The sequence below is a fragment of the Salmo trutta genome, chromosome 40, assembly GCF_901001165.1.
Source record: "Salmo trutta chromosome 40, fSalTru1.1, whole genome shotgun sequence".
In the NCBI taxonomy this organism is placed as follows: domain Eukaryota; kingdom Metazoa; phylum Chordata; class Actinopteri; order Salmoniformes; family Salmonidae; genus Salmo; species Salmo trutta.
In genome coordinates this window covers 14,970,967-14,994,285 of record NC_042996.1, presented here as the reverse complement: position 1 = coordinate 14,994,285, position 23,319 = coordinate 14,970,967, and the positions used below count along the sequence as shown (strand labels likewise).

At 45.1% G+C, this 23,319-nt stretch overlaps 3 protein-coding genes across 3 annotated transcripts; 2 read left to right on the top strand and 1 right to left on the bottom strand.

The window, feature by feature from the left end:
• The first annotated feature begins 1,666 nt into the window (after window positions 1-1,666).
• Window positions 1,667-5,032, top strand: LOC115180494 (unique cartilage matrix-associated protein). Its single transcript, XM_029742635.1, has 5 exons — window positions 1,667-1,761; window positions 1,976-2,041; window positions 2,130-2,225; window positions 3,979-4,077; window positions 4,453-5,032. The coding sequence occupies exons 1-5, from the start codon at window positions 1,704-1,706 to the stop codon at window positions 4,539-4,541; spliced, it is 408 nt and encodes a 135-aa protein (XP_029598495.1). The 5' UTR covers window positions 1,667-1,703; the 3' UTR covers window positions 4,542-5,032.
• A 589-nt stretch (window positions 5,033-5,621) lies between these two features.
• On the bottom strand, window positions 5,622-16,249 carry LOC115180170 (protein MCM10 homolog; the record flags this gene model as incomplete). The annotated part of the gene is given in 16 exon segments (XM_029742049.1): window positions 5,622-5,991; window positions 6,118-6,160; window positions 6,282-6,424; window positions 7,269-7,379; window positions 7,484-7,614; window positions 7,694-7,826; window positions 7,970-8,213; window positions 8,215-8,299; window positions 8,513-8,620; window positions 10,709-10,719; window positions 11,880-12,064; window positions 13,177-13,293; window positions 13,382-13,536; window positions 15,460-15,585; window positions 15,694-15,771; window positions 15,982-16,249. Coding segments are annotated over 16 exon segments (2,022 nt in total), but the record flags the coding sequence as incomplete, so codon positions are not given.
• Window positions 16,250-17,272: 1,023 nt separating this feature from the next.
• On the top strand, window positions 17,273-23,302 carry LOC115180490 (hemagglutinin/amebocyte aggregation factor). Its single transcript, XM_029742632.1, has 5 exons — window positions 17,273-17,429; window positions 17,712-17,790; window positions 22,508-22,696; window positions 22,962-23,114; window positions 23,205-23,302. Exons 1-5 carry the CDS (start codon window positions 17,372-17,374, stop codon window positions 23,251-23,253), a joined length of 528 nt encoding a protein of 175 aa, XP_029598492.1. The 5' UTR covers window positions 17,273-17,371; the 3' UTR covers window positions 23,254-23,302.
• Window positions 23,303-23,319: the final 17 nt, after the last annotated feature.

Genomic DNA, 23,319 nt, shown 5'->3' with positions numbered 1-23,319 from the left:
CAGGGGGGGTTGTTTTGTGTGTTTTGGGTTTTTTGGTTCAAGGGGAATTTGTTCTAGTTTTCATTTTCTATGCTTCGTTTTCCATGTTTGGCCGAGTATGGTTTCCAATCAGAGGCAGGTGTCTTTCGTTGTCTCTGATTGGAAGCCATACTTAGGCAGCCTGTTTTCCTTTGTGTTTTGTGGGTGGTTGTTTTCTGTTTAGTATGTTAGCATACCTGACAGAACTGTTTGGCTGTCGTTTGTTTTTTCTTTGTGAAGTGCTTTTTCATTCAAAAATAAAAGATGTGCACTCAACACGCTGCGCCTTGGTCTGTTCACCACGACGCCTGTGACATGGTCACTGATTGGACAGTGATGAAAGAAGTGTCCTTATTGGCCTGAACTGACCTCAGATCAGTAACCCGGAGCAGACCACACACACTATCCTTACACATGGTCTGCCACTGCAAGGACGATCAGCTGTCCGTCCTGTCTCCCTGTAGCGATGTCTTAGGTGTCTCACAGTACGAACAATGCAATTTATTGCCCTGGCCACATCTGCCATCCTCATGCCTCCTTGCAGCATGCCTAAGGCACGTTCACCCAGATGAGCAGGGACCCTGGGCATCTTTCTTTTGGTGTTTTTCAGAGTCAGTAGAAAGGTCTCTTTAGTATCCTAAGTTTTCATAACTGTGACCTTAATTGCCTACCGTCTGTAAGCTGTTAGTGTCTTAACGACCATTCCACAGGTGCATGTTCATTAATTGTTTATGGTTCATTGAACAAGCATGGGAAACAGTGTTTAAACCATTTACAATATAGATATGTGTAGTTGTTTGGATTTTTACGAATTATCTTTGAAAGACAGGGTCCTGAAAAAGGGATGTTTCTTTTTTTGCTCAGTTTATTTTGTTTAGAAGTTCAAAATTGTCAGACTCCAGCCACCCTAGTCATAAACTGTTCTTTCTGCTACCACACGGCAAGCGGTACCAGAGCGCCAAGTCTAGGTCCAAGAGGCTTCTAAACAGCTTCAACCCCCAAACACCAAATCAAATGGCTACCCAGACTATTTGCATTGCCCCCCCTCCTCCTCTCCCCCTCTTTTACACCGCTGCTACTCTCTGTTGTTATCATCTATGCATAGTCACTGTAATAACTGTACCTTCATGTACATATTACCTCAACTAACCGGTGCCACGGCACATTGACTCTGTACCGGTACCCCCCTGTATATGGTCTCTGGAGATTTTTCTTGTGTGTTCTTAAGTGTCTCTCAGTAACGACAACACAGATTCTGGCTCAGGTTATATTTCATGGCCCCTCCTCGCCCCTCCTCTGGGCAAACGAAATTCCAGCTGTCCCCCTTCCCCAAAACTCCCTCTCTTTCTCTTCACACCCACTCTCTCCATCCCTCCCTCCCTCCCTCCCTCCCTCGCCTCTCCCTCCCTCCCTCCCTCGCCTCTCCCTCCCTCCCCTCTCCCTCCCTCCCTCCCTCTCCCTCCCTCCCCTCTCCCTCCCCTCCCCTCTCCCTCCCTCCCTCCCTCCCTCCCTCCCTCTCCCTCCCTCCCCTCTCCCTCGCCTCTCCCTCCCTCCCTCCCCTCTCCCTCCCTCCCTCCCTCGCCTCTCCCTCCCTCCCCTCTCCCTCCCTCCCTCCCTCGCCTCTCCCTCTCTCTCTCAGTTCATAACTTCACTGTTCGCAGCGCTGCTCCACTGTATTCTTCATCATGTCCTGGACTCATCTGGTCTTTCTCTCTCTGCTCGCCACCCTCCTCATCCTCACACGTAAGTACCACGATAGGGGGTTGACATGCTGGGGGGGGGGGGGGTTCAAGGAAGGGTGTGGGAGAGGAGGGGGAGGGTGAATTTTAACTTTTTTTATGGTGGTTTGATGTTTACGGTGAGACCTTTTCTGAAAGGTGCTTGTGCAGAACTTCTAGAAAGAGGCCTTGCTGATCAGCTCAAGTGTAAAATTGACAAAAACCTCTCTCTCTCCCAGTCTCCCCCGGGGTGCGGAGTGCATCGGTGACAGATGGAAGAGAGGGAAAAGCTGCAGAGCCCAAAGGTGAGTGTCATATGTTCCATTCCCCCTCCCCAACCCGAGTGACCCCAATGACCCTCTTTGACCCTTCCCTGGTACTCTCTGCCCCCAGGGTCAGCGCGGCGAGTCTTCATGCCCGAGACGGATGCAGCCAACTTCTTCAAAAAGCGTAGTCGGCGCTCGGGCAAACATGAGGCGGAGGTCCTCGGTGAGGCTGTTTAGCATCACTATGGGGCGTTACCATGGAGCCAGGGCAGGGGCAGGACAGGGGGCATGGGGGTTGATGATGGTAGTGTTTGCATGTGGTTGAAGTTGCTGGTGCCATTATGGACAGTTTGTTTTGGGAGGTTTACAGCACTCTGTAGAGACTGGTGGTGTGTGTGTGTGGACTCAAAGTCTATTCATTTGATGGTCTGTGGATTAAAATGTTGGCTGGTGTGGTTTGAGGTCATGGCTGTGAACTCTGAGGGCAGACTGAAGACTCCCACAGGTGTATCGCTGGTAGCTGCTCCAAAAGCTTAAAAGCATTTGAAGCCATCTGTTTCACACACACACACACACACACACACACACACACACACACACACACACACACACACACACACACACACACACACACTGGCTGGAGGCAGCAAAAGGAGTCACAGGGTAGTATGGAGCAGCCTCTTTCCCTCTCCCTCTCTCTCTCTCTCTGTCCCTCTCAGCCAGTCCCAGAGACAGAAATGCTGTCGTCTGCTCCAGCTCCCTGTCAGCTCACCTCTCTGGGCCACAGCTCAGAGAAAACAAGCCCACATTCCTGGAAAGCGTTAGTTACAAATTACTGTTTTTATCGCTTGCCAGCCAGTCACCAAGGCGCTGGGTGTGCACGAGAGAGAAGGGGGAGAAGTGTGTGTGTGCGCGCGTGCATGAGGGTGTGTGTGAATGTGTGTGTATGTGTGAATACGACTTTGTTGTGACCGTGTTAGTGGAGTGATGCGCAGGTAAAATGGAAGGCACTGCAGGAGCTGAGACAGGAATGTGTGGACCAATTAACCATTCTAGTGCAGAGAGAGAGAGAGAGAGAGAGAGAGAGAGAGAGGAGGAAACGAGAGAGAGAAAAGAAAGAGAAGAAACCTGAGGAGGATAATGGAAAGGTCTGTTAACTTGGTCATTGGGTTACAGTAAGACACGTGAGCAGGTCTGCAGCCACGATGACAGAGAGAGGGAGAGAAAGAGAGATTTGGGACCTGTTGCCACAAGAAAAGGGCAACCAGTAAATACAACCCATATTGATGTTTATTTTTTTCCCCTTTTGTACTTTATTTTCACATCATTATAACACTGTACATAGCCACAATATGACATCTGAAATGTTTCTATCCCTTAGAAAATTGTGATTGTAATGTTTATTGTTCATTTTTGATTGTTTATTTCAGTTGCTTTGGCAATGTAAATATATGTTTCCCATGCCAATAAATCCCTTTGAATTGAATCAGACAGAGAGAGGGAGATAGCAAACCCAACCAGTAAGTCTAGTACCTGAGAAAGTTTCCATTCCGCAAAGCCTCATTCCACCAGACTGTTTTGTAAGAAAACAACCTACTATTCAGTGTGTGTTCTTGTTGTGTGTGTGTACTCCAAATATTGAGATGTCACCATAAACCTTCTGAGAGTACCCAAATGAGGGCTAGTGTCCAATGTATACAGTACCGACCTCTGTGTGTGTGTGTGTGTGTGTGTATATATATAAAGAAACAGGTACAGTATTTCTCCCAAAAACTGTGTGATAGAGTTGGACTTCCTGCAGTGTGTGGCATGAGGAAAGTGTGAGGTGAGGACAGGTTGGAAGTTTGGCGCCAAACAGCTTTGAGTTTCATTACGTAACTAAGACAACACCTCTCACTCTACCTTAAGTGACCATAACACCTTCTTCCATCTCTCCTTCTTTCCCTCTTTTTTCCCCTTCCTCCCTCCCTCCATAGCTGAGCAGAGGGTACGTCTGTCAGCTGATGAGAGGAGGAGGGAGTACTACGACGAACAGAGGGACGAGTTTGAGAACTATGTGGAAGAGGAGCGCGATGGTAAGACCGACTAACTCTGTTCCAAAGATGAGGTTTAAACTATAAGTACCCATTTAGTTAAACTCAGACCCTTATACCTCTTAGTGGTAAACGCCACAGCTTGATTTATCTGCAGTAATCACAGAGTCTAATCACAGTTTTCACACAGTGTGCTGCACTGAACACTTTGACCACACGTCTGTATAGGGATGTGTTGGGTTTGTGGTAGTTCTTGTGCCTATTGTGTTTCTGGGAAGTGTTTTCTCCCACATAAGTAAACCAAAGTGTTTCACATGAAGGACAGAAATACACTTTCATAGTCCTCCGCGTTCTACACTCTGCAGGTTGGCACAAACAGAAAACCCTCAACCCTCTTTCTCCTCTCTCCATCCACAGAGCAGGATGAGAGGACACGGGAGAAGACAGAGCAGTGGCGCGAGTTCCACTACGATGGACTCTACCCCCGTTATCCCCGCGGTTGGTGAGCATGCTCAATAGGCCAAGGAGATCAGAACATAGTGCACCAGCCTGTGATCGGCAGGACCCTGTGCCAATTAAGACACCTAGCCTATCAGACGGACATAACAAGACCATGGGAGGTGGCCAAAACGTCACTCACCTAGGAATAAAAAGGTTTACGTACAAAACTATTAAACTCAATCATTTAAAATGGTAGTATTATGTAGATAAAACGCAGTTTTGTAACATTTATATTAAAGACTGGCAAGTCAAGTTTGAAAAAGGAGGCTGTCGTGATTGTATGTGTACTTCTATGCATGCTTATTTCAATCTCTATGTTTGTACATGTATCTGTGTGGTGGACTGTTTGGTGTGGTCTGTGTATCTTTCATATCTATCTGTGTATGAAACTGTACCGTCTTTTCTGTATTGTAACCCAACTGTAATCACAAATATGAAACCTGTAACCGTAATTCAGGACCACAGACACCAATAAAATGTACTGCCGTAAAAAAAATTGTTGGCATTTAGAGGTTCTCATTGTTAGTGTCACTAAATCAGGGGGTGAATTCTTAAGCACCAAGATTCATAACCTGAATTAAATGTGAGAGAAAGAGCGAGTGAAAAGAGAGAGGGGAAGCTGGAGAAGGGATGATAAAATGAAAGACTGTGCAAGTGAGTGCTGGGGAACTCATCAGACAGATTAATGTCGGGATTCCATGCGAGACTACCAACATTCCACAGCTGCAACTTTAGACAGCGCTGGGCAGAGAGCAGGGGACAGACAGAGAGGGAAAGAGAAGAGAGAAGTTTAACTAAGGACACCTGTGGTTGATAGATGTGTTCTTTACAACCTGCTTAGATCAATACAACCGACTGTTGATCATTTTGATGAGGCAGACTATCACTTCAAGCTGTATTAAATCACATTCGGGAGAAGCAAAACAGTGAGGTGATTCCCTTGTTCAGACGTACTTGATCTTCTCTTTATCCAGCTCCCGTTACTATTCTGGGTGTCTCTAAAACTCCCTCAGACTGTAAAAAACGCAATATAGCACAGGAGACAACTTCTTCCAGCGAGCCCAAGTCAGAAAAAGGACAAGATGGTTGGTAAATCACTCAGCACGATTTAATCAGCACATTCCCATCAAACCCAGCAGGAGGGAACAACAAACAACTCATTCGGAAATACAATTGAATCTATTCAAAACAGCAATTTCAAATCCATAATCAACTTCAAATTGTATCCACAGTAAAAAAACAAACATTAAAAGGACATTTAAAAAGCACTCTACAAAAGGCAGATAAATATACACAAGAAACTCCAATAGTACCAGCAGTAGTCGCATCATGATGAAGACAATGATGAAGGTGATTGTCAGTGACTGAGGGCTACTGCATGTTGTTGAGGAACTTGGGCTGCTCGTCACCTCGAGGCTGCAGCAGCTCCCCAGCTATCTTAGGCCCTGACTTCTCCTGTGGACAGGAACAGGAAACAGTTAGGGAACAGGAAGTAGTAGTCAAACCCAGGACCAATCAGATGGGAGAAGGAAGTTCTTTGGGTCCATCTGAACTAAAAACCTTCTAGAACACAACACTTACCTTCAACATGCCGTCTCTTTGCCATTTGAACAGGCCACAGTTACTGCGATAGAGAACGCAGCATTATCATATCTGATGAACGCAGTAGCACGTGACCTGCATTGTGTTTGAGAGTGTGCGCCTCAACTGTAGCGTGTGTGTGTGTGTGTGTGTACGTGTCTCACCTGCAGTGTTTGTGCGGCAGGCGGTCCAGTGCGACGGCTCTCTGTCCACAGGGGCACTTGAAGAAGCGTTTGGTGGCATCGTGCCACTGCAGCTCATGCTTCTCCACACAGCAATCAGCGGGCTTGAAGTATGTGCACTTACACTGGAGACAAGACACAGATAAACACAGATAAATATGTATCTAAGCCGTAAAGACAGTTATATTGGTCTGACAGGATGATTAAATAATGTTGATCGTAGGTGAATTAGAATTCTGAGCAGTCTGCCCAATCTGCTATCATGCTAGGCTATCACACGTCATTGGGACCGTTAATCGTACCAGTCTAAATTGCTAGTTGGCCCAAGGGGGAAATTCTAAGGTGCTAGGAGGGTCTTTCATCTGGCTTTTCATTTTTACCCCTTTTTCTCCCCAATTTCGTGGTATCCAATTGGTAGTTACAGTCTTGTCTCATTGCTAAAACTCCTGTACGGACTCAGGAGAGGCGAAGTTCGAGAGCCGTGCGTCTTCCGAAACAACCCAACCAAGCCGCACTGCTTCTTGACACAATGGGAGGAAACACCGTACACCTGGCGACCGTGTCAGCGTGCACTGCGCCCGGCCCACCACAGGAGTCGCTAGTGCGCGATGGGACAAGGACATCCCTGCCGGCCAAACCCTCTCCTAACCCGGACGACACTGGGCCAATTGTGCGCCGCCCCATGGGTCTCCCGGTCGTGGCCGGCTGCGACAGAGCCTGGACTCGAACCCAGAATATCTAGTGGCACAGCTAGCACTATGATGCAGTGCCTTAGACCACTGCGCCACCCGGGAGGCCTTCATCTGGCTTTTCATCTGACTACCGTGAAGAAAAGCTGATGGTTCAAATCCCAGATGGAGTAGATTTTCACTCAACAGAATAAAACTGTTGGTTTGGTTGTTAACTGGTGATTTAAACTGCAGGACAGCTGATGACACTAGTGAATAAGACCTGTGATTGGACACAGACCTTTTTACAGTTGACGGCTCAACACTTCTGCTCTCTGATGTTCCTCATCTTGTCCTCCATCGCCTCCTTCACCAGGGGGTCAAAGTAGCGCTCCTGCTGCTGGTACTCTGCCTAAAGAGAGAGGAACTATTATAACACTGGGGAATCATTACAGTGTTACACAGAGAAGGGAGCAGTTACACTAGGCTGCTATGGTTGTGGAATTTCTGACTCACCGCCTGTAGCTCGGCCCCGTGGCTGGACTTGGCGTTGAGGATCTTCTTGAACTCCTCTGATTGGACATAGTCCATTTGTTCCTGCCTCTTCTTTTGGGCTGGCCCCTCCTCCTCGGCCCCAAGCTGTTCACCTGCACAGAGGCAGATCACAGAGGATGGGTAAGAACAGGGACTCTCTGTTTGTGTGTGTGCGTGCGCTCAGGTGTGTACCATCGGGCGAGGACAGGTTCTTCTGCACCCTGGTGGTGACGTCAGTGCTGTTGCTCCTCTTCCTTTTCACAGCGTTGGGGTCTTCTTTGGCCAGCCCAGCCCCCTTCACTCTCAGCTTCTTCAGAGCAGCCAACTAGAGAGAAGCGGGGCAGCTTCACCTTTAACCTCCAACCTCTGAACTCTAGCGTTTCAATGACGTCACATTCTACAGTCAAATCAACAGCACAACAGTGTACGCTAAGCATGAAAGCATTTGATAGGGTGAGCACCACCTACCTTGGCTGCTGACAGGCTGTGTGCCGTTGGGGGCGGAGGAGGGGTGTGGTCAAAAAACAAGTTACCATCTCCCTTGTTAAAACCCCTCCCCAGTGTTGGGGTGGTGGGGCTCTGGGTGGCTTTGGGGACATCTGAGGCAGATTTGGGGGACAGGAGGGCCCCTCTAGATGGGAGAGAGGCCCCGGGGACTCCCGCCTTGCCTGAGTTCTGGAGGACCCTCTGCTGGAACTCCTCTGCGGTTCTCTAAGAGCTGCTTCTGCTGCTGTTTCTGCTGCTTCAGGTCAGAGGCAGAGATGGACTGGACCCCTGCACCGTCCGAGCCCTTGGAACCTGGGGGAGTGAGGGAGGAAGGGAGAGAAGGTGGAAGAGAAAGAGGGGGGGGGGTGAAGAGAGAAAAATATGATATTGTAATTCGAATGCATTGACAAGCAGGGAGAAAACACACCAAGGTAAAAAACACAGTTTTGCTTCTAAAGCTCTCCTGTCTTTCTCTAGTCTCCAGATGGCCCGTCTGATGTGTTCATGAGTTTGGTCTGGTGTTACCTGGGGGTTTGGTGAAGTATCTCTTCAGTTGGAGGGTTCCCGGGGTAGGCATGGATAACAGGTCCTTGAAGTTGTCTGAGCAGCCAGACACCTCGTTAGACTTCATGGCTGAAAAACAAATCAAACACATGAAGAAAGAGCACCACTCTTAAACCTCTCTCGCCCCCTCTCACTCCCTCCATCTCCCCAAGTCTCTTGGCCTGACTGGCCAGCTAGTCTGATCCCTTCACAAACAGGTTCCCTAGAGTGGTCTAGGAGGGCTTCTTAGGGCCAGACGCAGACAGGAACGGAGGTGTACATAAGTGTAAACAACACAAACACACACATACTGACTCACAGCGCAGACAAAGACTTAGAGCAGTGTTTTCCACAACTACATCGAGTAGCCAGCCAAACAGAAAGAGTAGCCAGCCAAACAGAAAGAGTAGCCAGCCAAACAGAAAGAGTAGCCAGCCAAACAGAAAGAGTAGCCAGCCAAACAGAAAGAGTAGCCAGCCAGGAGCTCTATTTGGATGGCCTCTGGTACAGTCTAATACAGTGGTCACCAACCTTTTCTGAGCCAAGATCACTTTTGCAGTCAAAAATCAAGCTTGAGATCTACTACTCAAGATTGTTTTTACATTAACCCACACAAACAGTTTTGTAGGAATGAGGTTTGGGCAGTTGGCCTAATACATTATCACAGCATATTGGCTATTTTGATTGGCCTGCCAATATTGTTAATCAAACCATATTATATTTCAAAACCTGAGCTTTTATAACAAAATAGATAAGCTGGTTTAGCACTTGTGAGGCACTGTGGAGCATGAATTGAAATAATTCGCTTTTTTATTTTACTGGACTGATGGTACCTGCATCTGATGGTCAACAAGGTCAAATCACGACGTCAGTGACCTTCAGGTGGAAAAGTCGGAGCGCTAGAAAGATGCCAGAGTTTCAGACTTGGAATTCAGAGCTGGATGACTGTTCAAAACTATTTTTTCCCAACTGCCTCTCACGGTCCCTGTTCTCTCCTTCCTTTCCTCCGGTGAGACTGACCAGAGAGAGGGGACACCGTCTTCCACCTGATGGCCAAACTAGAGTCGCAGCGCATCTCCCACATGCACAAATTCATGTTGTTCCTGTGACCAGAGAAAGTGAAATATTCCTTGATATTAAAATTGACACGACGAGCTGCTAATAATAATAAAACGCAGGGCTATCGATACTTGGCTACTCATTCATTGCAGCTGCAGCCCGAGCGGAAGAACGGAGAAGCGCGTTTTGTAATAGTGTTGAATAAAAACAGTGACAGTGCTGAATATAAACTTAAACAGGAACTCAGTCATAAAAACAGCAGCTCTTTGCTGTATTCGTTGACAGTCTCTCTGTGGTCATGGTTTTAAAAGTTATTAAATCTTCCGTAGGCTAGTAGCCTATTAAACTTGGCTGTGGTCAGGGTCATGGAAGCTCTGCAGCCACGGTGATTTGAGCTCTCAGATTGGGCAGCACAGTAGATGCACTCGATTTAGTCACAGATTTGCCGGCGTTGTGCTGAAAATCTCCCCCCAGCCAGAATCCCTCTTCTAATTTCCTTAATTTTGTGGCTAGAGTCAAATACTTTATATAGAACAAACTTCACATCAGGATAGGCAACCGAAACGAATAATTAATGTATGTGTTATATTAAACAGAGGAGCGAGTAAAGAACAACTATGACTGAATTATTATCCCTACACTTTAAGACATGGGAGAGATGGCGAATTTTGGCAAAGAGATTTATTTATAGACAAACAAAATCAGTAGCGGATTGAGGTACGGGCGACATGGGCAGCCGCCCAGGGAGGTACGGGGCGCCATACAAGCTAGAACCGCCACATACACAAACCGAAAACTGCATACAAAAATGCTTTCTGCAACTAAGATCAGTGAAATGTAGGCTAATCTGACAACGGAGTGAAGAGCAGAAATCTCAACTTGCAAGCAAGAAGAACGCGAAGGGGGGGGAGAGAGAATTCTGGCAGGGGGAGATTTCGGCACAACACCGGTCCGCGTAGGCGGAGTTTGTCTCACGGGAACACTTACCCGGTACGCAGGACTTAGGAATCGCGTGCACCTACCGGAAACAGCTCAACACGGGGCAAGCCTTTATCGTTCGTTGGCTTTTCTACAGAAATATTTGGTGATATACTAGGAATGCGACCATTGCTCTAATACCTTGAATCCATCTGAAATAAACAGCGAAATGATTGAATACATTATCGAGTTCCCCTCCCAGAGTAGAAAAACGTGTTGTGGTATTGCATTCTGTTCATGTAATATGACCATCTTGGGCAAATGAATACATTTTCAATACATTTAGTTGATTCCCTACTAAGGTCAATAAATGATTGAATATTGTTGAATTCTGTTTTAATGCCTGGATTCCGTGAGGGCCCTAATTACCATATTTGGACCAGGATGAGGCTCCCCACTACCTAATGTTCCTGCAGTGATGATTCACCATCTTCAGATCAATTATGAAAACATTTGATGCAGATAATTGCCAAAAAGACTAGGCCTACCAGTAGCCTATAAGGGAGCCAAAGGACAGACGATGCCATTGGGTAGGCTACACTGACCGACGAGACCAGTCACTCACTTTAGAATTACTGTCTGGAAAACCCCGACATCCTAGCAAAGGAAACCTGGGAAAGTCCTTAGGTTTACTTGTCTGATGCGATACCATGGACATATAACCACGTTGCAGGATTTCTGAATGGCGAAGGGATATAGGAGACTTTATTCAAGACAGTTGGACACATTTCATAAACTAGTCAACACCTGCTGTTCAGTTGTCAATCAACGCACAGTAAATAGCCAAGGCGCCACGACTCAGCGTGACTGGCTATGTGCCAGAAAACAATAATTTGTCTAAGTGGATTTCGACTCATCGTTACCACTTACATTACGTGGGACGTGCAAATTCACGACCATCACGCTCTCTCCCTCCTCTGTGTAAAGAAATTTGACTGCAACCAACCACAGGCAGCACAAATTGTACCGGGAGGCGGGACAGACAGCAGACTGCGTTTCCCTGTCATCGCTGGCTTTGTGATTGACAGGTACCTTCCTATCAATAGATCACTAGAAGATGCAGATCTTTCATTCTCGCGGGAGATGGCTTGACGGACTAGCCAATTGAAACTCAAATGAAAAGTTGCCTACTTAATATGAAGTGGAAAAAGTAGCCGGTTGAAAATGAGTCTGTAACCGGCTGATTACCGGCACTAATAGAAAACACTGCTTAGAGACGACTGACGCTTACAAAGGTAAACACACTGAACAACCAACACACACATGCACACAATATTCACTGTGACACACACACACACACTCACTCACTCACAGTGCGGCAACGCAGGCTGGTGAGGACATGCCTCCGTAGAGGAAGCCAGTCTGACACAGTCGTTCCTTCAGGCTGTTGCCCTTCCCTGTGGCCTTCCCTGAGAAAGACGACTGCAGCTCGGCCCGCTGGGCACTCATCTTCTTATACTGGGCCTTGACGTGGTACTGGCAGTACTGGCACTCATACTGCAGAGAGAGAGATAGTACATGACAACAGTCATACACCCTCCTACTGCAGAGAGAGAGATAGCACATGACAACAGTCCTACACCCTCCTACTGCAGAGAGATAGCACATGACAACAGTCCTACACCCTCCTACTGCAGAAAGATAGCACATGACAACAGTCCTACACCCTCCTACTGCAGAGAGAGATAGCACATGACAACAGTCCTACACCCTCCTACTGCAGAGAGATAGCACATGACAACAGTCCTACACCCTCCTACTGCAGAGAGATAGCACATGACAACAGTCCTACACCCTCCTACTGCAGAGAGAGATAGCACATGACAACAGTCCTACACCCTCCTACTGCAGAGAGAGATAGCACATGACAACAGTCCTACACCCTCCTACTGCAGAGAGAGATAGCACATGACAGCAGTCCTACACCCTCCTACTGCAGAGAGAGATAGCACATGACAACAGTCCTACACCCTCCTACTGCAGAGAGAGATAGCACATGACAACAGTCCTACACCCTCCTACTGCAGAGAGAGATAGCACATGACAGCAGTCCTACACCCTCCTACTGCAGAGAGATAGCACATGACAACAGTCCTACACCCTCCTACTGCAGAGAGATAGCACATGACAACAGTCCTACACCCTCCTACTGCAGAAAGATAGCACATGACAGCAGTCCTACACCCTCCTACTGCAGAGAGATAGCACATGACAACAGTCCTACACCCTCCTACTGCAGAGAGATAGCACATGACAACAGTCGTACACCCTCCTACTGCAGAGAGATAGCACATGACAACAGTCGTACACCCTCCTACTGCAGAGAGATAGCACATGACAGTCGTACACCCTCCTACTGCAGAGAGATAGCACATGACAACAGTCCTACACCCTCCAACTGGAGAGAAACACTTTCAACTATGTCACTTCACAAGTTCTCAAATGTCCCTCTCTCTATTTGGTGGTGGTATATGACTGACACAGTAAATATGAATGACACCGATAAGCCTTTAGGTCAGTTCTGAGGGTCAGTGTGGGTCAGAGAGTGGATGGAGGAGCCGTTGAGCAGTTCAGGTTGTGTGTGTTTCTGGATGCAAAGGCAAACCCACCAGGTTGACAATCTGAGAGCAGGGGTCTCCGTTCTTCTTGGCTGCCTTACAGGTGCCATAGTCCTGAGCCTCCCCCATCAACAACACCTTCTGATGGTGGTCCACTGACAGAGACACCTGGGGGGGAGAGAGACAGAAGGGGTGGGAGAAGAGAGGAGATGGTGAGAACACACACACACTACAGAGAAAGTAAACACACACCCACCCTGTCATATCCGTCTTTGGCCTTCATGGGGTTGGGGATGCCCATGACGGTGCCTGGCTCAGTCTTCCAGTGCTCCTTATGCACCTCCCCAAACAGAAAGAGAGACACGTACACTTCCAGGTCATGGAGGTCAGACAGCTTCCAGATGCTGAAGTCTTACCCTGTGAGCAGAGGGAGGGAGATAAGTCTTAATGCTGCCATCTCTGACCCATCTGAAATGAATACAGGTTGGCCCACGTCTTATCAAGTCAATTACTTTTTTTTCAGCCTTACATACTTCTGGAGTCCTGTCCATGTCAACAAATCCACATGATCATTGACCAAATGTAGATGTTGAAGTTGCATGTTGGTATACAGTACAGAGCCAGAGTACAAGGACACCATGTGCTTGATACCATTCCACTGATTCCGCTCCATCCATTACCACGAGCCCGTCCTCCCCAATTAAGGTGCTACCAACCTCCTGTGGTATAGACAGGGGCGAAAATCTGATATCAACTTTGGAGGGGACAATTACATTACGTTTTCTCAAGAGCAATTCCTGAGGGGGACACCAAAAGTAGTGCTGTAACACATAGCCTACATTGTAATATGGTAAATGTATATTGAGGAACCAAAGAAATAAGGTGTTTGCCGTACTCCTAACTACCGGTACCCAAAACTACACAACTAATCACAACAGCAATACCATTGCCTTTAACAAATCTTAGTTCAGTCACCAGTTTAAGTTGAGAGTGGGGGTATCCATGGCATTTTCCAATTATGTTCCTATTTTACAAGTAAAAAAAATGGAGAACCTTTCATAATGTTGCCAAACAAAGACTCAACAAACTTACCTGAGACTCCCTGTCTCTGCCAGTCTGTCCCTGCATATCTGTCCCCAACTCTGCTGTCTGTGTGCCATCTGTTGCCTGCTCTGCCTAATGACATCATTGTGAAACATTTCCATTAGAATTTCATTTCTTTCTTATGAACATTTTATCAACTAGTCTTTGAGATATTAGGCTACTAGGGTTCTTACTATGCGTTTTGGTGTATTGAAAAATACTCTGATGTCCGTCTTTTATTTTTCTGCCATTTTTCTACCTGGCTGGCTGGCTACACACACACACAGTGTGTAGGTTATTTACAGTAGGAGATGGGCTTCTGTCATCTTATGTTTTATCATTCTATTTGGGCTTCGATCTAAAAGGTAGCTAGCAAATGTGAAACGGATTAAAATGACAAGAGTTGACAGCTGTATGAGTTCACCATTTACACAACATATGCTGCAACCTTTTGTAATTTTAATAGTTTGTTTCATATTGGCTGGCTTTCAACAATAGCTGAATTTGCAAAGCTAGCGAGCACCAATTCTGTTTCAGTGGTGTTTGCTATAATCTTTGCTACCCGGGTTAAATAAAGGTGAAATAAAATAAATAAATGTTCCCTTGTGACAATTTAGCTTTTGCAACGAGACCATTAAATATATTTAAGACAATGGTAGAAGAGAGTGTAGTTCTGTTCAGTTTGGACTTCAGTTTATCGCTAACCTTATCGCAGGGACTTTGAAGCACTAACTTACATCATCTGCATGCTGATCTTGGAATAAATTGACGATAGCAAAGATTCCATCTTTGACGAGGCCACATAAATGGAATAGGTACTAGCTAGCTTAATAGTTAATATTTGCGCGCTAGCTCTGCATATTCAGCTAGTGTGTGTGCGCGATTGACTGGATTAAACTCACTTCAGTTACGTTCATGGAGTGCCTTTCAGACAGTAGATATGACCCCTCTTTTACCTTGCCAACTAAGGAACTGGCAGTGGATCAAAACATTGTGAGGCAAAGGGTGGGGGGGTCGCAATCTTTTGAAACTTAAAAACGCGCTATTAAGTGTCTATAATCAGCACAATTGCTTTCATTGCGTATTATTAATATTATTTAAATTACATAGTTATGTTTCAGTGATATATTGGGGGGGACAAATCATATTTTTCCAAGGATGGGGGGGTCGTGTCCCCCCCGGGATTTCCGCCCCTGGGTATAGAGGGGGTAATTCTGGTCTGCTGTTGCTCTGTGGTGTGGCTTTGTTAACCAGCACAGCGAAGGTGACCCAAGTCAGACTCCTCCGGTTTCTCCTGGGCCAGGCGCTCAGGCAACTGGGAGAGCCGGATCAGCTTGCGGTCGGCCATCTTGCCATCCATCTCCGTGGAGGACACACCTGAAACCAATGAACCATTCAGAATCCATATCTGAGCTACGGACAAGAAACCTTGGAGTGTTTGTGTGTTATAGGTAGATGAGTGTGTGTGTGTGCTCTGACCTCAGCCGCAGTCCAGAGTAGAGCTCTTCTGGGAGGCCTCTAGCTGCTGTTGCAGCCTCTGCATCTGCATATGCCTCAGCTCCTCTGAGAACACACAGAAACACAACAAATATGATTAGAACCAGAAAGCTGCCATGAATTAAAAAGAAAAGGAGACAGTGTGCAAAGCTGACCTACTTTAAGAGTAGATATCTGCATTTTAGAAACATTTACTGTATACATACTATAGGCGTTGATGCTACGCTATAGCGCTATCATAATCATTTTGAGGTACTGAACTCCTTGTGGACAAACCTTGTCAATCTTCTTGGGATTTATTGAGGTTGTCCGGAGCCTTCCCTCCAGACGGCTGTGTTTCAACTTCTTCCTCCTCTTCAATGCCATCCACATCTCCAAAGAGAACAACAGCTCCATCCTCTTCCTCCCTGTCCCCCTCCAGTCCCTCCCTGTACTCTTCATCATCGTCGTCAAACAGGTCATCTAGGTTGTCCTTTGCTTCCTGACTAGCCTGTTGTTCCTCTCCAGCCTTGTTCTCAGCCAGCAGCGCTGTTAAAGGTCCAGGTCATCGTCACCTGACACACACACAGTGTTATAGAGTTTTGTTTTGATCAAAGCCATTTATTTCCCACAATGCTTGTACTCGCAACAAAGAGTACAGCAAGCTAGCAAAGAAATGATGAATATGATTTCCAGTCCAGGCAGTGTGAAATCCGGGGTAGCAACGTCAACGTAGCTAGCAGTGACAGTGTGTATCACACGACAAGCAACAATGCCACTTTGAGGTAATGAAGGTCACTTCAAGTCAAATTGCGTTGTCGATTGTATACTTTTTGTGTAGTGACCAAGAAGACATTTTCTTGCACATAATTCTATTGTTCGCCTTATTTGATGGTTTCAGTCACTTCTCTAGCTAGCTATCTTCGTTTCTTCAAACTACTACTGAGAAAGAACTGAAATCTGGCGCCAAACGAAGGACCCCTATCAAATAGAATAGTGGCTACTATTTTGCCTGTCCAAAGAATTTGTGGTAGACGTTCCACTCACAGATCATCAGTGGTGGAAAAACTACCCAATTGTCATACTTGAGTAAAAGGAAAGATACCTTAAGTATCGAAATACTTATTTCCCTCATTAAAATGCAAATCAATTTATAACATTTGACATGCGTTTTTCTGGATTTTTTTTGTTGTTCTTCTGTCTCTCACTGTTCAAATAAACCTAGTATTAAAATTATAGACTGATCATTTCTTTGTCAGTGGGCAAACGTACAAAATCAGCAGGGGATCAAATACTTTTTTTCCCCTCTGAACATGTCAATGATTACAAGGCGTGTTTGTATTGTTGCACAGATGAATGTGAATGCCATCAACAGAATGTAGTGTATTGGTTAAAAATGTTCATATTCAATGTTCTTTAAAATGTAGAATTATGGAACAGCCAACCAATAAGCCCCTGGGGGGGAAAAAAGAAAAAAAATTCAACCAAAGTTAAGAGGGATAATTCATCAAAAATGCCAGTTTTGCAACATCATTTCTCAGAAACAAAACTTGGAATGATGCCAGCAATACAAACACAAAAATTCCCCAACAACATGGCCCAAGAACACTGCTTGGTTGTGGCTCTATAAATTGATCATTTCCCTTGCTTGGGCTATTGTGTTAAGACTACACGCCTCAGAGAAGCCATGAACGGACCCAATTTCTATATTCTGCTTCTTGCTGGTGTCTTGGTCAACGGGCAAGGTAGGCTGTTGTTTTAAGTTGTAGGCTGAATGAAGTGTTCATTTCTTTGTGTAAGAGGTTGGTTATCAGGAAAACATTTATAATTGGCTTACAGCCCAAATACATGAAGAGTGAGTAACCAAAATATCTAGGAGGTGCAGACTACTATTATCATATGATTATGCTTTTTGCTCTCAATTTACATAATTGTTTTTTACTATTTTTTTAAACACTTCCTTTAGGCAATGATGCTGTATTACAGTATATGTATTCATTTATTGTGCCCTTGCTTGTGTGTTGCAGGCGTCCGATGGGAAAACCAACTTGACCAGCCCTTACATTTTAACTGCCCTTCAAGACAATCCATCTCTTACATAAACAGGTGAGAAAAGGCACTAAATTTGCCTACTATCAATATTCTACCAAAGTGGAATACCTCATCTTTCTTTTTGCATCGGCACTTTCACTGACTGATTCCCAAAATGAAACGTGTTCTCTAATCGTTAGTGCTGTTCTACTTTTCATCACCAATTTTGAACAAAATGATCTCATTATGCTGCATAGACCAGTAAGTGCCAGTGTTTATTTGAGACCACCTAAAGCGAGACCGATTCAAGACCAAGACTTGAGCAAATCAAGTCAGAGTCAAGACCAGAAAAATGCGAGTCCAATTCAAGACCATGGTTGTAATTGTGTCAAATCACCACCACAAGAATTAAAACTTTCCAGTATATCTGTGTTCACATTTCAGAACAGATTCTTTAGACATATAGAAAACAAAAAAAAATGCATGCTGAGAGAAAATAGAGCCATTCTACAAATATTACTAACCCAAACACATTGGGGAACAATGGCCTTCTAAGCCTTTAGACAAGGGCTAAGGATTTATAAAAAAGAATGATTATAATAACATGATAATTATTATTTTAGATTTTTCTCATTTAATCTCTTCAATTTTTGTTGGAAAGGAAAGGTTTAACACTAAAGAGAAAAAAGATCCAACTTGGATGTTTCTTTGCTGGTCTCTGGGGAGATAAATCTAGCTAGCCAAGTCATCCATTCCTATGCCATCAGAAGCTAGATAAAGGCATATGCCATTAAACTGTTTTATGGCAACATTTTGGAGTGACAGTAGAATCAACCAATCACATTTTAAATGAATGTGTGGGACAGTTTTTACAAAAACTTCTGCCTTCTTGAAGGCCAACAGGTCACTGTGCAATAGCGAGCAGTAGTTTTCCCACAGTCTATAGCTAGCTAGCATTTGTTGTCGGCTAGTTTGCAGCAGCTGCAGCAGGTGTTATCAAAGAGGATGTTGTTGCTAATTTGTTAGCTTCTCCCTTTTCAAGAAGACTTTCAACAAGTTACGTTTCAAATGATCATCTGGTGAGTGAAACTGTGTTTAGCCATCTCTTTGAAAATAACTTGTGTGTGAAACATTGTTGCATTTAAAGTGGAACTGACAGCATTTTAGCAACATGAAATCTTATTAAAATCTGTTCATCTACACCACCAGGAAGAATATTACACACACACACACAAAACCTTTACAAGCAACCACTTAGATGGTCAATTTCACGTATTCATAAATTCTTAGAATGTTTGAGAATTATGTATACTAAGGCATCTGTGAAAATTATATAGCAATATTAAGTGGGAAAGAGGCTGTGCGTTTGGACAATTAATAGACACTGCAGCAAATAAAACCGAATAAAAACATGTGTCTTGTCCAGGACGGGAGTCAACACAGACCGGTGGGCTATAGCCAATCAGAGCTACAGTAGACTTTTATACCAACAAGCCATTTGTCACACAGACCTTCCATCATTCACACTGAACTGGACTGTGTTTACAGTCAGTAGGACCTTCCATCATTCACTATGAACTGGACTGTGTTTACAGTCAGTAGGACCTTCCATCATTCACTTTGAACTGGACTGTGTTTACAGTCAGTAGGACCTTCCATCATTCACACTGAACTGGACTGTGTGTTTACAGTCAGTAGGACCTTCCATCATTCACACTGAACTGGACTGTGTGTTTACAGTCAGTAGGACCTTCCATCATTCACTCTGAACTGGACTGTGTGTTTACAGTCAGTAGGACCTTCCATCATTCACACTGAACTGGACTGTGTGTAAACACCACGGGAGTCCTGTTACATTTGGGAAATTTACAGTCCTCTTGATCAAACCACCATGAAAAGGTCTGCTCTCTCCCCCTCAGTTATGCACATCAACAACAAGATCAACAACTCATGCAAGCCAGAGCAAGATGAGCTAAAATCTAACCAAGGAACATTAGATAAACCCTCTCAAACTTTTTCAGCTAGTTGGCCGTCAAAATTGCACTGATAAACAATGGGGAATTGTAGCCTCCGAGTACTTCTGCAGCTTGCCTGTCAATGCATGCTCGTCCCAACCAAGCACACATCAGTATGGATTAAGAAGTGAGAATACGCCATGCCCCATACAGCTTATACCTGCGTATACCCTGCAATACACCACTGGCCCTTTGTGTTTTCTAAAAAGTCCACCCTCCTGCACTAGTATTACAGTTGCTGTCCTTTTAGAATCACGAACCTGTCACACTGAAGACCTATAGGTTCACCACTGTACCAACCTGTCACACACTGAAGACCTATAGGTTCACCACTGTACTAACCTGTCACACTGAAGGCCTATAGGTTCACCACTGTACTAACCTGTCACACACTGAAGACCTATAGGTTCACCACTGTACTAACCTGTCACACTGAAGACCTATAGGTTCACCACTGTACTAACCTGTCACACACTGAAGACCTATAGGTTCACCACTGTACTAACCTGTCACACTGAAGACCTATAGGTTCACCACTGTACTAACCTGTCACACACTGAAGACCTATAGGTTCACCACTGTACTAACCTGTCACACACTGAAGACCTATAGGTTCACCACTGTACTAACCTGTCACACACTGAAGACCTATAGGTTCACCACTGTACTAACCTGTCACACACTGAAGACCTATAGGTTCACCACTGTACCAACCTGTCACACTGAAGACCTATAGGTTCACCACTGTACTAACCTGTCACACTGAAGACCTATAGGTTCACCACTGTACTAACCTGTCACACACTGAAGACCTATAGGTTCACCACTGTACTAACCTGTCACACACTGAAGGCCTATAGGTTCACCACTGTACTAACCTGTCACACACTGAAGACCTATAGGTTCACCACTGTACTAACCTGTCACACACTGAAGACCTATAGGTTCACCACTGTACTAACCTGTCACACACTGAAGGCCTATAGGTTCACCACTGTACTAACCTGTCACACACTGAAGACCTATAGGTTCACCACTGTACTAACCTGTCACACACTGAAGACCTATAGGTTCACCACTGTACTAACCTGTCACACACTGGAGACCTATAGGTTCACCACTGTACTAACCTGTCACACACTGAAGACCTATAGGTTCACCACTGTACCAACCTGTCACACTAAAGACCTATAGGTTCATCACTGTACTAACCTGTCACACACTGAAGACCTATAGGTTCACCACTGTACTAACCTGTCACACACTGAAGACCTATAGGTTCACCACTGTACCAACCTGTCACACACTGAAGACCTATAGGTTCACCACTGTACTAACCTGTCACACTGAAGACCTATAGGTTCACCACTGTACTAACCTGTCACACACTGAAGACCTATAGGTTCACCACTGTACCAACCTGTCACACACTGAAGACCTATAGGTTCACCACTGTACTAACCTGTCACACACTGAAGACCTATAGGTTCACCACTGTACTAACCTGTCACACACTGAAGACCTATAGGTTCACCACTGTACCAACCTGTCACACACTGAAGACCTATAGGTTCACCACTGTACTAACCTGTCACACTGAAGGCCTATAGGTTCACCACTGTACTAACCTGTCACACACTGAAGACCTATAGGTTCACCACTGTACTAACCTGTCACACTGAAGACCTATAGGTTCACCACTGTACTAACCTGTCACACACTGAAGACCTATAGGTTCACCACTGTACTAACCTGTCACACACTGAAGACCTATAGGTTCACCACTGTACTAACCTGTCACACACTGAAGGCCTATAGGTTCACCACTGTACTAACCTGTCACACTGAAGACCTATAGGTTCACCACTGTACCAACCTGTCACACTGAAGACCTATAGGTTCACCACTGTACCAACCTGTCACACTGAAGACCTATAGGTTCACCACTGTACTAACCTGTCACACACTGGAGACCTATAGGTTCACCACTGTACCAACCTGTCACACTGAAGACCTATAGGTTCATCACTGTACTAACCTGTCACACACTGAAGACCTATAGGTTCACCACTGTACTAACCTGTCACACACTGAAGACCTATAGGTTCACCACTGTACTAACCTGTCACACACTGAAGACCTATAGGTTCACCACTGTACTAACCTGTCACACACTGAAGACCTATAGGTTCACCACTGTACTAACCTGTCACACACTGAAGACCTATAGGTTCACCACTGTACTAACCTGTCACACACTGGAGACCTATAGGTTCACCACTGTACTAACCTGTCACACACTGAAGACCTATAGGTTCACCACTGTACCAACCTGTCACACTGAAGACCTATAGGTTCATCACTGTACTAACCTGTCACACACTGAAGGCCTATAGGTTCACTACTGCGCAAATATGCCTATAATAGATTCAAAGGCTGTTAAGAGACAATTAAAATGCTTCAAGAAAGGAATGTATATATTTGGCCCGGTGAAGTGGTTTTTATGTGGTGACTGAATGGAAGCTGATATGAGTTTATTTACTCTGCTGGTTTCTGGAAGAATTGAATGAGTCCTCACTGTCCTAGACCGAGTACAAATGTATCTGACACCAAGACAAGACCGAGACACTCAATATCTGGTCTGGAGTACTACAACACTGCACTGTACTGCACTGTTGATACTGGGCATATCAACAAATTAAACCTTCAATTTATGTTTGTTTTCAAATCAATTATACCATTAATATGTGCATCGTCATTGATCTATCTAATTTCAGTCAGCATAACAACGCCTATGAAGACCGTGTGTGGGGCTTTGAGTGCAAAGACACGTTTGTCTATGAGCCCAACTGCCACTGGTCTCCTTACGTCAATGACTTCGACCAGGAGTTCACCTTTGAATGCCCCAAAAACTATGTCCTCACCGGGATGAACAGCTATCATTCCAACCCACATGAGGACAGAAGGTGAGAAGACCTCACCGTTTACAACATCCTATGTTACATCCTATGTTCAAATAGTAGTTGTTTATTTTTTTTCAAATACTTTGAGCGGTTGATTTAGCCTGCTTGGAGTGCCATATGAGCAGCATTTGCACTTTTGGGACTATACCATTGGGTCCATCAAATGCAGCTGAAGTATTTGAAAGAAAACAAATATTTGAATCCAGGTTTGACATAATCCTGACTGTGATCAGTGTGTTATACTATACATGTATGATTTCCATCCCAGGTGGAAGTTCTACTGCTGTCAAGCCAACAGCTACTGTAACCTGAAGTGTCTGTGGACCCCCTACGTCAACAACTTTGATGAGGACATCTCTTGGCATGTCCCTAGCCTGAACTACCTAGTTGGGGCCGGAAGCTACCATTCCCATCCTCATGAGTGAGTACAATGTGTGTGTGATTTTGGTGGGGGGGAAGAGAGAATTCAACAACAAGAATGTTTACCTCAAAATGTATTGTGTATTTTCAGAGATCGTCGCTGGAGATACCAGTACTGCACACAGAAGGCATACTGCTGATATTACAGCTGATTATTCAATTTTTGAATAAAGATTGCCTATTGCCTTCTTTCTTGTGTTTCATTT